The sequence below is a fragment of the Trichinella spiralis genome, assembly GCF_000181795.1.
Source record: "Trichinella spiralis strain ISS 195 chromosome Unknown Scfld4, whole genome shotgun sequence".
Taxonomy (NCBI): domain Eukaryota; kingdom Metazoa; phylum Nematoda; class Enoplea; order Trichinellida; family Trichinellidae; genus Trichinella; species Trichinella spiralis.
Genome location: NW_003526943.1, coordinates 5,492,387 through 5,504,461, shown reverse-complemented (window position 1 = coordinate 5,504,461; position 12,075 = coordinate 5,492,387). Strand labels below are relative to the sequence as shown.

Below are 12,075 nucleotides of genomic sequence, written 5' to 3'. Positions count from 1 at the left end.
ACTAGCTTCTTTACATTCTGCTAAACGTCAGTTGAGAAACTTCTCTCTCTCTCTCGCTCAACGCCCTTTTCTTATGCTTATTCATCATATTCATTTTACACAAAGCAGACCTGTGACTTCCTGATATTCATCCTTCGGATTAGATGGACATTTTTCGACATGCTTGTCTTTCTTTATCTGTTCATATTTATGAATCAGTAAGCAATCAGCCTGCTTGGTGTTTCCAAATTCAACTTCGTCTTCATTTATTTCATTACAACATTTACCATCATCAATTCAAGCTGCCTCGTCGGCACTGTGCGACGGCGCTGGGCTGCAATTATCCGAATCCAACAAGCTTCCAATCGGCGACTCTTCAAGCGCGTCCAGCAGATCTTCACTGCGGCAAAAGATTCTCCTCAGAGGAAGATGCTGATGGGCACCTGATGGAAAATTCTCCGAATTGGTGCCGCTTATGGTCGTCGTTGCAGCATAATTTGAACAGACCACATTTCTGCCCATCTGGTTGCTGCCACTTTTTGTGGACAACAATAAATTTCCTGCAAAATTGAAGCAAAATGCAAAATTCTTATTTTTGAACAATATCTTCAACTCTGTTGCTCTTTTCTTCTGTTCCTTTATTTGTATTATTATATTATTTATATGTTTCAAAATTTAAAGTACCTGTAAATCTGTACGAGTTGGCTGCAGTTACTGTGGAATGAACGCTGTTGCACGCGGTTGAAAAGCAAGTGCTCTGGGCAAAATTGCCCTGGTAATTGCAAGCCCGAGGACCAAAAGTGTCCCACTCGTAAGTGTAGTTTCCAGATTTCAGAAAGCGTAAAAATCTGTTTTTCCACGTTATTTTCAAGGCAGTTTCAGCAGACTGGAGCAGCACTTTTTCACTTTTGTCGACGCATTTCTCTCGGCTTTGTTTCACTATATCTTTCTCACGCGAATCCTGCTTCAGCAGAACAATGTGATGATTGCAAGCTTCGGTAGGCTTGGGAATGCTTTGCAAAAGCAGCCAACGTTGCCAGTGGCGTTGGATTTCTGCTCGGACTTCTGAATTGCAAAAACAATACACCGTGGCAACTAGCACACCCTGAAAATGAATCAGTGTTCGTTCATTAAGCGAAGTTTCAAAAGTCAACTAATCCGCTAAATTGAACTATCAAATAATTTGCTGATGACAGGATAGTTTCCAATAGTTGTTGCTGATTGTGGAGAGAAAGGGCTCATTTACCTGTAAACTGCTGAGAACGTGTTCGACAAACAGACACGCCAGCAGTTGAGCAGTCAGTTTTGCCGTGTCCATAATCAGCATTGGAATGGACATGACGAAATAGTAACCACCGAGCAAAATTATCAAAAGAAATGTTGACTTTGCAAATTTTCTAAAAAGCAATTATTATACACAGTTAAATTATTCTTTATAAACAGCTGAAGAAAAGAGGAAGAGCGTTTGACTTACTTGTAACGTCTCAAGTCTGTCAGATGACTTTGACGCAGCTTTATAAAAAGTTCTCTGCATATGTTCATGCAGAGAATGAAGTTGATCTAGAAAGTAACGTCGTTTTATATCTTCATTTCAAATTATACAAAAATCAATATTGTCAATTTTTATTCACTTTTGCAGGTTTGCTTAAGTTCGTACAACATTAGTGATGTGATGTTTAATTTGTGTATTTACAATTAGTAGTTAGTTAATTGCTTTTGAAATGCAGTGCACAAAATCAATTTTACCAGTAAATTAAATAATTTTTAATCAAAGATATGACTGATTCCATAATATGGGCATATTATTATGTTTTTTTATCTAACAGTAAATATTCTGTAAAACTTAGCATAGCGGTTAGTAGTGTTCATTTTTATGTTTCATAAAATAAAAAGAATGCTTACTACAATAGTCAACATGATTGGACCTCTTAGAATCCAAAAATTGTTCAGATTTGAATATTGAACCCAACATCTAAAAGAAATGGAATTTAATAAAATTACAAGGATCACCAAAATTATATACTACAACATACAGACTGTTTTCATCTTTCAATCTGACGACTATCCATGGAACCATAATAATCATGGGTAAGCCCCATCCAAGAAGCACGTAAAGAATTACTCGAGTTTCGTGAAAGACAAATATATAAACAAAATTGTGCAGATACATTCCTTCCATTAGTTGCCAAAAATAGCTTGCAATCAACGAGTAATTCCACATTGTTATGATAGATTTGCATACCCAGTGCTAAACAAAATAAAAAATATTTAGCATTATCAAATAAATATAATTTTTAAATAAAAAAATGAAATTTTCATTTAAATCTTACAGAACCATTGTCAGCAAATTTTTCATTTCCATTTCCATCTATTGTGAGGTCACCATCGAAAAGGGTGGTTTTGCCATTTCTGAACAAACTGTATTGGAGCAAGCACATAAAAGCTCGTAACATGAATGCCAAGAATAAATTTAAATGAACCATGTTTCGAGAACAATGAAGGCGCCTAGAATTTCAATTGTGAGCATGTTTTCTTTCGTTTTGATAAGTTTGATTTTTACGAGAAATGAGTTTACAGCTATTTTAAGTTATTTATTCAGTAAAAATGCAATGAAACATTTCATAAAAAATTATTTTTTAGTTATAAACTATCTTTAAATTTTTTTTGATAAAATTATTGCTATCATAAAGTGCATACTTAAAATGTAGAAAAACTGCCGATGCCAATGACAATGAAACAAGTGACGCGCAGTATCCAATAACTCCAATGAGCTGTGCTATTCGTAACAACTGAAAATTTCAGCATTATTTTATGCCATAGCTATGAGAGAAAAGACAATATATGTATATATAAAATGGTCAAGTTACACTGGCTAAATCATTTGTGGCATCTTCAACGTTGTCAGTTTCATAGGCCGCTTCAAGGCAAGTTCCGTATACTGACAAAAATTCAGCTGCATCACTTGAATGATAAGTCCAGGTTGAATCATAATTGCAAAAAATGGAAACATTTTTATCTAATATGCAAATCATGTGATTGTTTCTTTTATTTCTAAGCCTGAAAATCTTTGCAAATACCTAGTGAAGTCAAACCATCTATATAACGGGGACAAGGCATCTCTGCGTGCATTCCAGCTGGAGTGGGTCTCCAGCATGTTGTTCTGTCAAAATAATACGGACAGTGGTTCTCTGCAAATTGTTTATAAAATGTGAATGCATAAGCAATTATGAAATAATGAAATAAATTATACCCGGAGGAGGATGAAATTCATTTAGATAATCACAGACGACTAGAATATTCTCAAGCACTTGAGAGGTTTCATTTTTGTCCGCTGGTTTGGTATTTTCCAATGCTGTCAATGTTTTCAAAAGCTGCTGAATTTTTACCAATTCAGCACGCTGCACGTGCGACGATAATTCAGTATTTTCTACATGAAGAAGTTCCAACGTATTTGTATTTTCGCTTTGGCTAATGACCATCTTAAATTGTTATCAAATTAAAAATTTCACTAATCATGACATCAGCAGCACAACAACAAAGCATCTTGCTAAAATTTTCTTTGATTTATTATTGCACACTTTTTGTTGGGTATTAATACTTTAATGCAATCAGTAAATAATAAAATTGCTATGTTTTTGGAAATCTTTTAATAACAATACGGATGCATGCAAATAATAGCATGTTATGGAAGTTGTTAATTTATTTGTTTAAATATTGCCAATTTGGTGAACTGCTAATTTCAATATTTTTAAACATACAAAACTGATTTGTATTGATGAGAAAAAGAAAAATTTTTATTTTTAGATTATATTTTTATTACTATTTTAAAAATATGCTTTAGAATGAAATTGCACCAACATTAAATATAAAAAAGAGTCAAATAAAACCAATTGGCTTTTGATAAAAAAGTAAAAAAAATTTTCAACAATTTTAAATGCAAATTAAGACATCTCAATAATCACAAAATTATTTACCATGTTCCATTAAAATTTAATTCGAATTTATTTACGATATGTTAATGTTTATGCAATATTTTTAATTTGAAATGGACCTCAATTGAAGATAAATTTTTTGAAGAAATTCATGATGATTCATGGCATGCAAAAATGTCAGGTCAGTAATATTTTCAAATATAGCATGTTTTAAAAAAACTTTTGAATTGAATAAAATGCTGTGTTCCGTTTAATCAAAATGACAAACTGTCACATCAAAGCAGTTTACAATTAAGTGGAATACTATGAAAAAATTATCATTACACAATGATAGAAAAAATCAAGAAATGTTCAGAATTTTGTTCATTTTTTTGCTTTTTAATAAATAAAAATTAAATTTTCTAAAGTATTCAACATTGAATGTATGATGAATAAATTGTCATTATTTTTTTTCTAGTCAAAAAGTATTGAAAAGTGTAAAATTTTAAGCATGAACTTACAAGAAATAATTGACCAAGTTGCAAAAGTATTGAAATTGCAGTAAAACCATTGGTGGTCATCAAAGATGAGGAAAAGAACAAGATGCTGTAATGTTCCTGTGAATGGTGGTGCAGGGAAGAGAAATAAGATTGTGGGAAAATTTTAAGTAGAACCGCTCGAATTATGTGACGCAATAATGAAACAGCTGATATTTATATTTCTGCCGCCCGCGAAGATTACAGCCGGAAATGTAGCGGCCGTTTTGGTGGCTGCTGTATCATTTTGGATGACGTTTTTTGTTGACCCTGGCAAGCATCCTATCGGTCCGGAGCATTTATACCGTTCGATAGGTTTATCATTGGCAAAAGTGAATGAAATTTGTCATATGTCAAAAGGAGGTTGCTTGAATGAGAAGAAATTAATCACCTGAATGGCCAGGCATCAGAAAGCAACAATCACATTTGCCCAGAATTCTTGGGAGAATTGAAAATATACACTGCCATTTGGAAAAACGAACAGCGTTTGTTAAATTTGTTTTATGAAAATTTGAAAGGAATGCACTTTTTTTGAATAATTTTTGCAATTCTCTTGTGCCATTTACATGATGCACTTTTAAATATTTCATTTATAATCTATCAGTCAGTTGCATCTTGCGGGAAAATGGAAAATTTACATTTCATAATTTGAACAACTTAAATTGGATAAAAAATGCGTTGCTCACTCAATATTAAAAATACAAAAATTTCCACCAACTTTTACAAAAAATCTTCCTCTGAAAATGTTTTGTTAGTACTATTTATTCAACAGATGCAGCAACTTGGCAGATAAACTGGCAAAAAGCATTATCTTCCTTTGACATTAAAGAAGATGATCAAAAATTAAGATTGCATTTAAGTTGAAGAATTCGGCAATAAATGCGTTCTGTGCTGAAATCAAACCTCTCTCTGTTGTAATTGACACCGAAGTCAATAAATCAATTAATTTATGTTGAAAATTTTGGAAAACTTCTCCAGCTGAAATTACTTTCATTAATTCCTATTTTGTTTCTGAAATCAACATTATATAAATCTTTTTTTTAAGTCTGAAATAAAATAAAATCTCGTCACTGTGTTAAATTTATTTCAGCACTCTACAAAACCTTGCTTTTTATTGAACATCACATTTCAAAAGCAAATTCTCTTCTTCCACAAATAAAAATATGCATATAAATATTCTTTCAATTATAAACTGTAATAATGCGGCTGCTGAAAATATTTCTAATATTGATCTGTACTGATATCCAGTACATACCATTAAGCCTGAAGGAAAATTTTATTGATCCAACCGTAGCTGCTGCTGCACATCATATTACTTAAATAGTAAAAAAAGTAAATTTTAATTTTAAATTGCATTTTTATGATACAAAACGCTTTACTTTATTGTAAAAATTTCATATTTTTTAAGCAGTTGTTTTACTGAATGAAAACTGCAAAACATGATTTAATTGATTGATAAAAATGCTACTTGAGAGCGGAGTAACTAATCTGCATGATTACACAGTTACTTCTTCAAATGAGAAACAGTAAGTGAATTAGGAAAGAGCACTCTAGAAAATCAATCATAATTCACCGTTTACACATAGCAGCAGCCCACTGTTGTTTTCTCTTTGCAAAATTCATTTCTAACTGTTGCATAATTCTTATTTCAAGAAAATATTTATTCAATAAAAATTTAAAGGAAAACATTCAAGATTATGTCGAAATGACTAATTAAGCTCACTACACTTTTATATGCGTGCTCATTTATACGTGCATGTATTTCTCTATGACAAAATATAAAGAATACGTCCATTTAGCAAGTATGATAATATATGAAGCAGTAATTTTGTTAAATTGCTTTTATTTTAAATTATGAGGTGGTAATGAAAATTTTAGTCCTGACTTTTAAGTTAGGAGGCATAATGATCTAAGTTAATATTTTAGTCAAGAAAGCAAGAAACATTAGAAAGATATGAATGAAATTTCATATCTTCATATCAAAATGAAAAGAACAACAATGATGTATTTTTTACACATATGTGCACATTCGCTGTGCTTAAAACAAAATTGTTTAACGATAGAAATGTGCATAATTCATAAGTAGAAATTACAAATACTATTCTAAATGTGAAGGATAATTTAACTACACAAAATGCATATTAATTTTAATTAACATATTAATTAAAAATTAATCACAAAGCGCACCTAAAATAAAAGTTTAAAAAATACCGTAATATCAGTATTCAATACTAAATCATAAGCATTAATTTTTATGGCCGGTGTTCAGCAACAAAATGTGCAAAGAAAAAAGTAAGAAGAATTTTCTTCTTATACATAAGCTTAATTTTGTTGATGTAACATTAAATATGACTTTTTCTGATGCTCATGCAAATGCAAATGCAAATTACGTTTTCGATGAAAAGTATTACATCTTCCTCAATGGCTATAAATGTAGCATTGAGTAAAAAACGTAAAATTGTCTTGCTTTTTCTGTAGACAAATAGACTCTAGAGTGAACAATTTTTGTCCGCTACATATAATATATTTTATGCATGGTATTTTCATACAGATAAATTTTATATTAGATTTTAAATAGCTGGTAACAGTGAAACTTTACGAGAACAAGAGCCTGTAACATTCTGAAGTGAATAAGTTGCTTCACTTAAAAAAGCTGCTTTTATGATACAACATACTTCAAGAAACTGTGTTGTGATTATGCACAAGAAAAATGATTATGCTAATCACCTTTAGCATATCTTTCTTTTAATATGACCTGTACAAGATTTTAAAGTTCAAATTATAAAAATGCATCATTTAAAAATATCTAAAACTTTTATTTATTTTTACTGATTTTCTATCAGCATTTCAAAATAGGAATTTTCTGCTTCTTTGATTATTGTAGTATAACAGTGCAACTGATGTCGGTAATTTAGAATTTGTCGTACTTTATGTTTGCTTTTCAAACAAAGTGGTCTTACATTCATCGGCCGATAGCTGTGTCAATATTTTACACTTCCATAAAGATAGAAAAAATGTGAAAGGTCCCTTTAGAAGACGACAGAAGTGACCGTTAATTACTGTTTTAGGCATCAATGTCAGCCAGTGCCTTTGCAGCAATTATGAGCTTCTAAGTTGCTTTTTGACTGACAGATGTGATTTTTCAGCTTGATCGCGTGACTTTTACAAATGACATAAAAATTTCCCAAAAGTGTGCATACTAATGCATAGTGCTGTGTATGATAACGCATAATACTTCACAAACTCTTTAAACCTTGATTTATTGCATGAAATAGCTTTATTAATGCAAAAATTAATAAACACGTAATAAAAATTGTTACAACAACTAACAAGAGAATATATAACAATTCATTCAAAAAAATTCATTAGCAAATCCTCCTTCATAAATTGTACAGAATATCTTGCTTCAATAAAAATCTTCAGTTACAACTTTCTGGTTAATGCAAAATATGTGCAACAGTCCATTTTTTGTAGATATTAAATTAAAATAACTCTTTTATATTTATAAATAACTTAACGATAATTAACCAATATTAGAGTCTTATATTATTCTTAAAGTTTATTGATCTAAAAGATTGCAAATGTAAAAATATGCATAACGTTACCTGAAAAGAAAAAAGAATCGCCTTTACTTTTTTGAAGTTGCTTTTCTCTAGCGTGTCAAATTAAAACTGCTACAAATTTTTGTTTCAAATAAAAAAATATGCAGAACTAAATCTTTTATACTTTTCGAAATCAGCTTGACGCAATATTGCATCATGTTGTATTTGCAAAAGGAGACAATAAATATTACAAATTTCATTTTTTATTATTATTTACGCCAAATTATACACTGTATTTTCTGAACAAATAGAATCCGCAATGACGATTTCTCTAAAAATACACAATTTGCTAATAGAAATGATTTTAATGCAGATAAATTCTAGAGTATTAATAAAATCCCTTAACTTTGTTACTGCTATTTGTAGGCAAATTTATTAATTTTTGCAAACTAGTCTGTTAAAAGTCGTGCAACTACATTTACGTTTTAACGGTGGATTGCATAAAATTTTCTGCTCAAATTTAAGATGAATAAATGAAACAGAGTATTTGCAAACTTTTCATTAACTCATCAAATATATACTAACTCTTTGGGTTACATATCAATGAACTGAAAAAAAATGAATTTCAAATTTTTTTCAAAAATTTAAATTAAAAATATATTTCATAAAATCGATTTTCTCTTATAATATGAATAACATGTATTAATAAAAAATTAGCAAATATGAAAGTTTGTAGATGAATTTATGCAGTCATAACATGCAGGAACATTCTTTTATTAATTTTCTTTACATCATATTTATGATGTATAATTTGCTAATTTAAGGAGAACAATGCTATTTGCGTAGGAATTTCATATTGTACTGTGGTACAATATGTTGTTTTTAAATAAAATAACAAATAAGAAATTTGCTTTTCATGACAATAGCCATTAAAAACAATACTTATCAAAGCAGTGCTGTATATATTTAGAACACTGCACATTCAATTTGCATAAAACATTTACCAAATAAACTTTAAAGGAATTAATGATGCATTTGAAAGAATAAACACAACAAATTACATCTCATATAAAGCAGTTAACAAACGGTTTGCTCTGTTTGCTTTGTTACGATTCTATTACCATAAATATTAAAGATAGCAGTAAAATATGGCACAAATAATTTCTAAAATTAAATGAAGTAAATCTGTCAAAAAATTATTATGGCATCTTAATAAAAAATATTTACAAGCTACAAATTAGCGATCGAAAGCATTGAGCAAAAGCAGCAAAAACTTTAATTTTATACTTTTTATTCATTTCTTCAGTATTATTCAAAATTACAAGATATTTCCAATACCAAGAATTATCTTGAAAAATGCCCCTCAAGAATAGTATAGACAATAAATGATGTAGTAAAATTTTTTGTTTTTCTAGGATAAAGTTCCAAAAATCTCATAGATCAAAATTTTTTAACTTCTAAGAGGAAATGTGTTGAGTATAAATAGAATATTTTGAAACGCATAGTAAAACTACCTGATTCACTTGAATATTATGTATTAACAATTATGATACATTATTTATATTAAGTACGTTTGAATATCTTTATTGCTAATAGGAATCTTGATACTAATCATCAGTGCACTAACTTTATCAAGGAAAGTATGTAGAAAAAAACTGATGCTTCAACTTAGAGCCATGCATTCAACCGTTCAACCGGCTATTCTAATTGCATTCTAGTTGGTTTCACAAATTTTTACAGAATACAGTGGAATTCTGATTATCTGAATACATTTTAGTTGGCTGGTTAAAATGCATTATTTATGATATTAAATTCAACCAGCATTTCACTAATACTGTAACATTCTGTTGTTTGCTAATTTTATGTCTAGTATGTCTACTCCTAGAAAGAGAAAGATCTTGAGTTTGAGCAAAAACTAAATAAAAATCAACCAAAAGCTTTAAATCATGTTAGGAAAGAGTGACCCCTCTTTGTTGCGCGAATGCTACAGGCAGCGATCATTCACAACTGTCAAAAAAATCAAAACGTCCACGAACTATGGTTAGTGCAGAAGTTGCCAGTGGTTTATGATTATCAGCCAAAAGCCTGGATGACAAGAGATTTTTTCCCGCTGGTATGGGATATTTATTCCTCACGTTAAAAAATACCAGCAAAAGACAAAAAATCAGGAAAGATGCTACTCATAAGTGACACTGCACCTTGTCATCCTAGTTGTGAATTGCTAGACCATGAAAATTGCTTTTCGAAGCTTATGTTTTTGCCACCGAATACATCAAACTGTTACTCAAAGTTTAAAAAAGCGATATAGGTAAGAACCCTTGCAAAGAATTGTCATTTCAGATGCTGACAGAGATGATATAGTGTCACAATTTTAGAACTTAAATTTAAAAGACTGCTGCTATATGATTGCGAAAGAATGAAAGTCGATTTCAGAATCTAATCATGGAATCTATGCCTATCATGGAATAAATTTCTTGGTTACAATGAAGAATGTGTAATCAATCCAATCAACAGACTGTGATAATGTCTGTCCAGCTGTAATAGAAATGTTCAAAAATCCTGAGTTATCGCAGGATGAAGTCAAAGAATTGCTAACTGTTGATGATGCCACATTACTTAAAGCATTAACTGATGATGAAAATATTCAAGGCTGTGGAAAAAGATAAAAATGAAGACGTCGATGTGACTGATAAGCCAAATGAGGACCTGAGCCATTCAAAAACCTATTATTGTTTCGAAGTCACTTTCAAATGGATGGAGCAGCCGAAAGAATTCAGCGCTACTCATCTGACACAAAAAATAAGTTAAATAGTGATTTTCATTTTTCACTAGCCAACAGCACTAACAACAACAGTAAAAAACAACAGTGAACGGCATTAACAAAGTGGAAACAATGAAAAAAGAAAAAACTAAATAATACAATACAATGAAATAAAAAACGAATATAAATAAGCGGTGGCCAGGAGCATTTTTATCTTCTTCCTTGTTTCTTCTTCGGTCTATTACCGATTTCCCTCCTGATATATAAATCTGCTCCCACTGTTTGTAAATTAATTTATTTCCTGTTGAAATTTATCAAGATTGGATGTCAACTTCCGGGTGTAATGTCAGAATACTGAATAATCTATTTGAAAAATCTGGAATGTTGTAGCAACACTTTTAATTTCCGGGTTACAAATGGCACTAATGCTAACGTTACGCGTTAGCTCGCAATTTCACTTAATTTTACGCTTGATTTCTCGCATATGCCTTTGTCAAATATTGTTCGCGTTTCTCGTCACATCACATTTGTTGGTAAAGGCGATTTTAATACAAAGAGAAAATGCACAATTGACAAATTGTTCACAGTTGCAGCTTCCCAGCTAAACCATGGAGTGACAACTACTAAATTGTTAGCATCTGATTAATTTCTTGATTTTACTGGGAGTGTTCTATTTAAATCTTTCTTATTTACAATCTAAGAATTTTACTTTAATATTTACAAAGTTTCCTTCATTACGAAACAAACATCCATATATATTTTTTTATACATGTCGATGAGGTTTGCTGTTTGTATGAAAAATCCTGTTTGACGTTCATACATTTCATATAAAATACAGACGAACTTCATTAAGTGCATAAGATTTTGGCCGAAAAAAATTCCCTTTATTTAATTAAACGGCAAAATAATGGTAAATTCTTTCGAAATTCCATGCTCACTTATAACCCAGTTCAAATGTAATTTGAAATGCAACATCAAACAGATCAGCTACATCATAAGCGCTGCTTTTGATGCGGAATGTTTAAATATTTCGTTACCATTAAAATATATACACTGAAAGGTTGCAAATGGAAATGAGAATAGATGGCAATTTAAGTGTTCACCAAGTCGGTTTTGTTCAGATGTTGAAATAGAAAGTTTACAATTTACACGAAATATATAAATAAATTTGTTTTTTTGACTTGTAATTAATATTGCAGATTTTTAATTTTCTATTTAAATAAAATATACGACTTTAAACAATAACACTGATGAAAAAAGTCAAAACTTTCTGAAGTTGAAAATAAAATTCTTTGATTGCTAACAAGAAAGATTTTCATAGAACAGTCAAACGGGAATCAAAAATG

General features: G+C 30.5%; 3 protein-coding genes across 3 annotated transcripts; 2 read left to right on the top strand and 1 right to left on the bottom strand.

Annotated features, from left to right (window-relative positions):
- Positions 1 to 276: 276 nt before the first annotated feature.
- Tsp_01384 (putative glucagon receptor) lies at positions 277 to 3,458 on the bottom strand. The gene is made up of 11 exons (XM_003377127.1): positions 3,230 to 3,458; positions 3,057 to 3,167; positions 2,847 to 2,995; positions 2,677 to 2,768; positions 2,310 to 2,484; positions 2,013 to 2,227; positions 1,882 to 1,951; positions 1,454 to 1,539; positions 1,226 to 1,376; positions 664 to 1,084; positions 277 to 539 (listed from the first exon to the last, which is right to left on the bottom strand). The coding sequence occupies exons 1-11, from the start codon at positions 3,456 to 3,458 to the stop codon at positions 277 to 279; spliced, it is 1,962 nt and encodes a 653-aa protein (XP_003377175.1).
- A 6,456-nt stretch (positions 3,459 to 9,914) lies between these two features.
- Positions 9,915 to 10,634, top strand: Tsp_01385 (conserved hypothetical protein). The gene is made up of 2 exons (XM_003377126.1): positions 9,915 to 10,008; positions 10,483 to 10,634. The coding sequence occupies exons 1-2, from the start codon at positions 9,915 to 9,917 to the stop codon at positions 10,632 to 10,634; spliced, it is 246 nt and encodes an 81-aa protein (XP_003377174.1).
- Positions 10,635 to 11,802: 1,168 nt separating this feature from the next.
- On the top strand, positions 11,803 to 11,839 carry Tsp_01386b (hypothetical protein; the record flags this gene model as incomplete). The annotated part of the gene is made up of 1 exon (XM_003377125.1): positions 11,803 to 11,839. A coding segment is annotated over exon 1 (37 nt), but the record flags the coding sequence as incomplete, so codon positions are not given.
- Between the last annotated feature and the right edge of the window lie 236 nt (positions 11,840 to 12,075).

Coding starts and splice junctions, on each gene's coding strand:
- Tsp_01384 (XM_003377127.1), bottom strand. CDS start 3,458: ATGGTCATTAGCCAAAGCGAAAATACAAATACGTTGGAACTTCTTCAT. Junction 2,485..2,676: donor GCAGTTTTTCTACATTTTAA/GTATGCACTTTA, acceptor TTGAAATTCTAG/GCGCCTTCATTGTTCTCGAA. Junction 1,085..1,225: donor ACGTTCTCAGCAGTTTACAG/GTAAATGAGCCC, acceptor ATTCATTTTCAG/GGTGTGCTAGTTGCCACGGT.
- Tsp_01385 (XM_003377126.1), top strand. CDS start 9,915: ATGTTAGGAAAGAGTGACCCCTCTTTGTTGCGCGAATGCTACAGGCAG. Junction 10,009..10,482: donor CAAAACGTCCACGAACTATG/GTTAGTGCAGAA, acceptor TCCAATCAACAG/ACTGTGATAATGTCTGTCCA.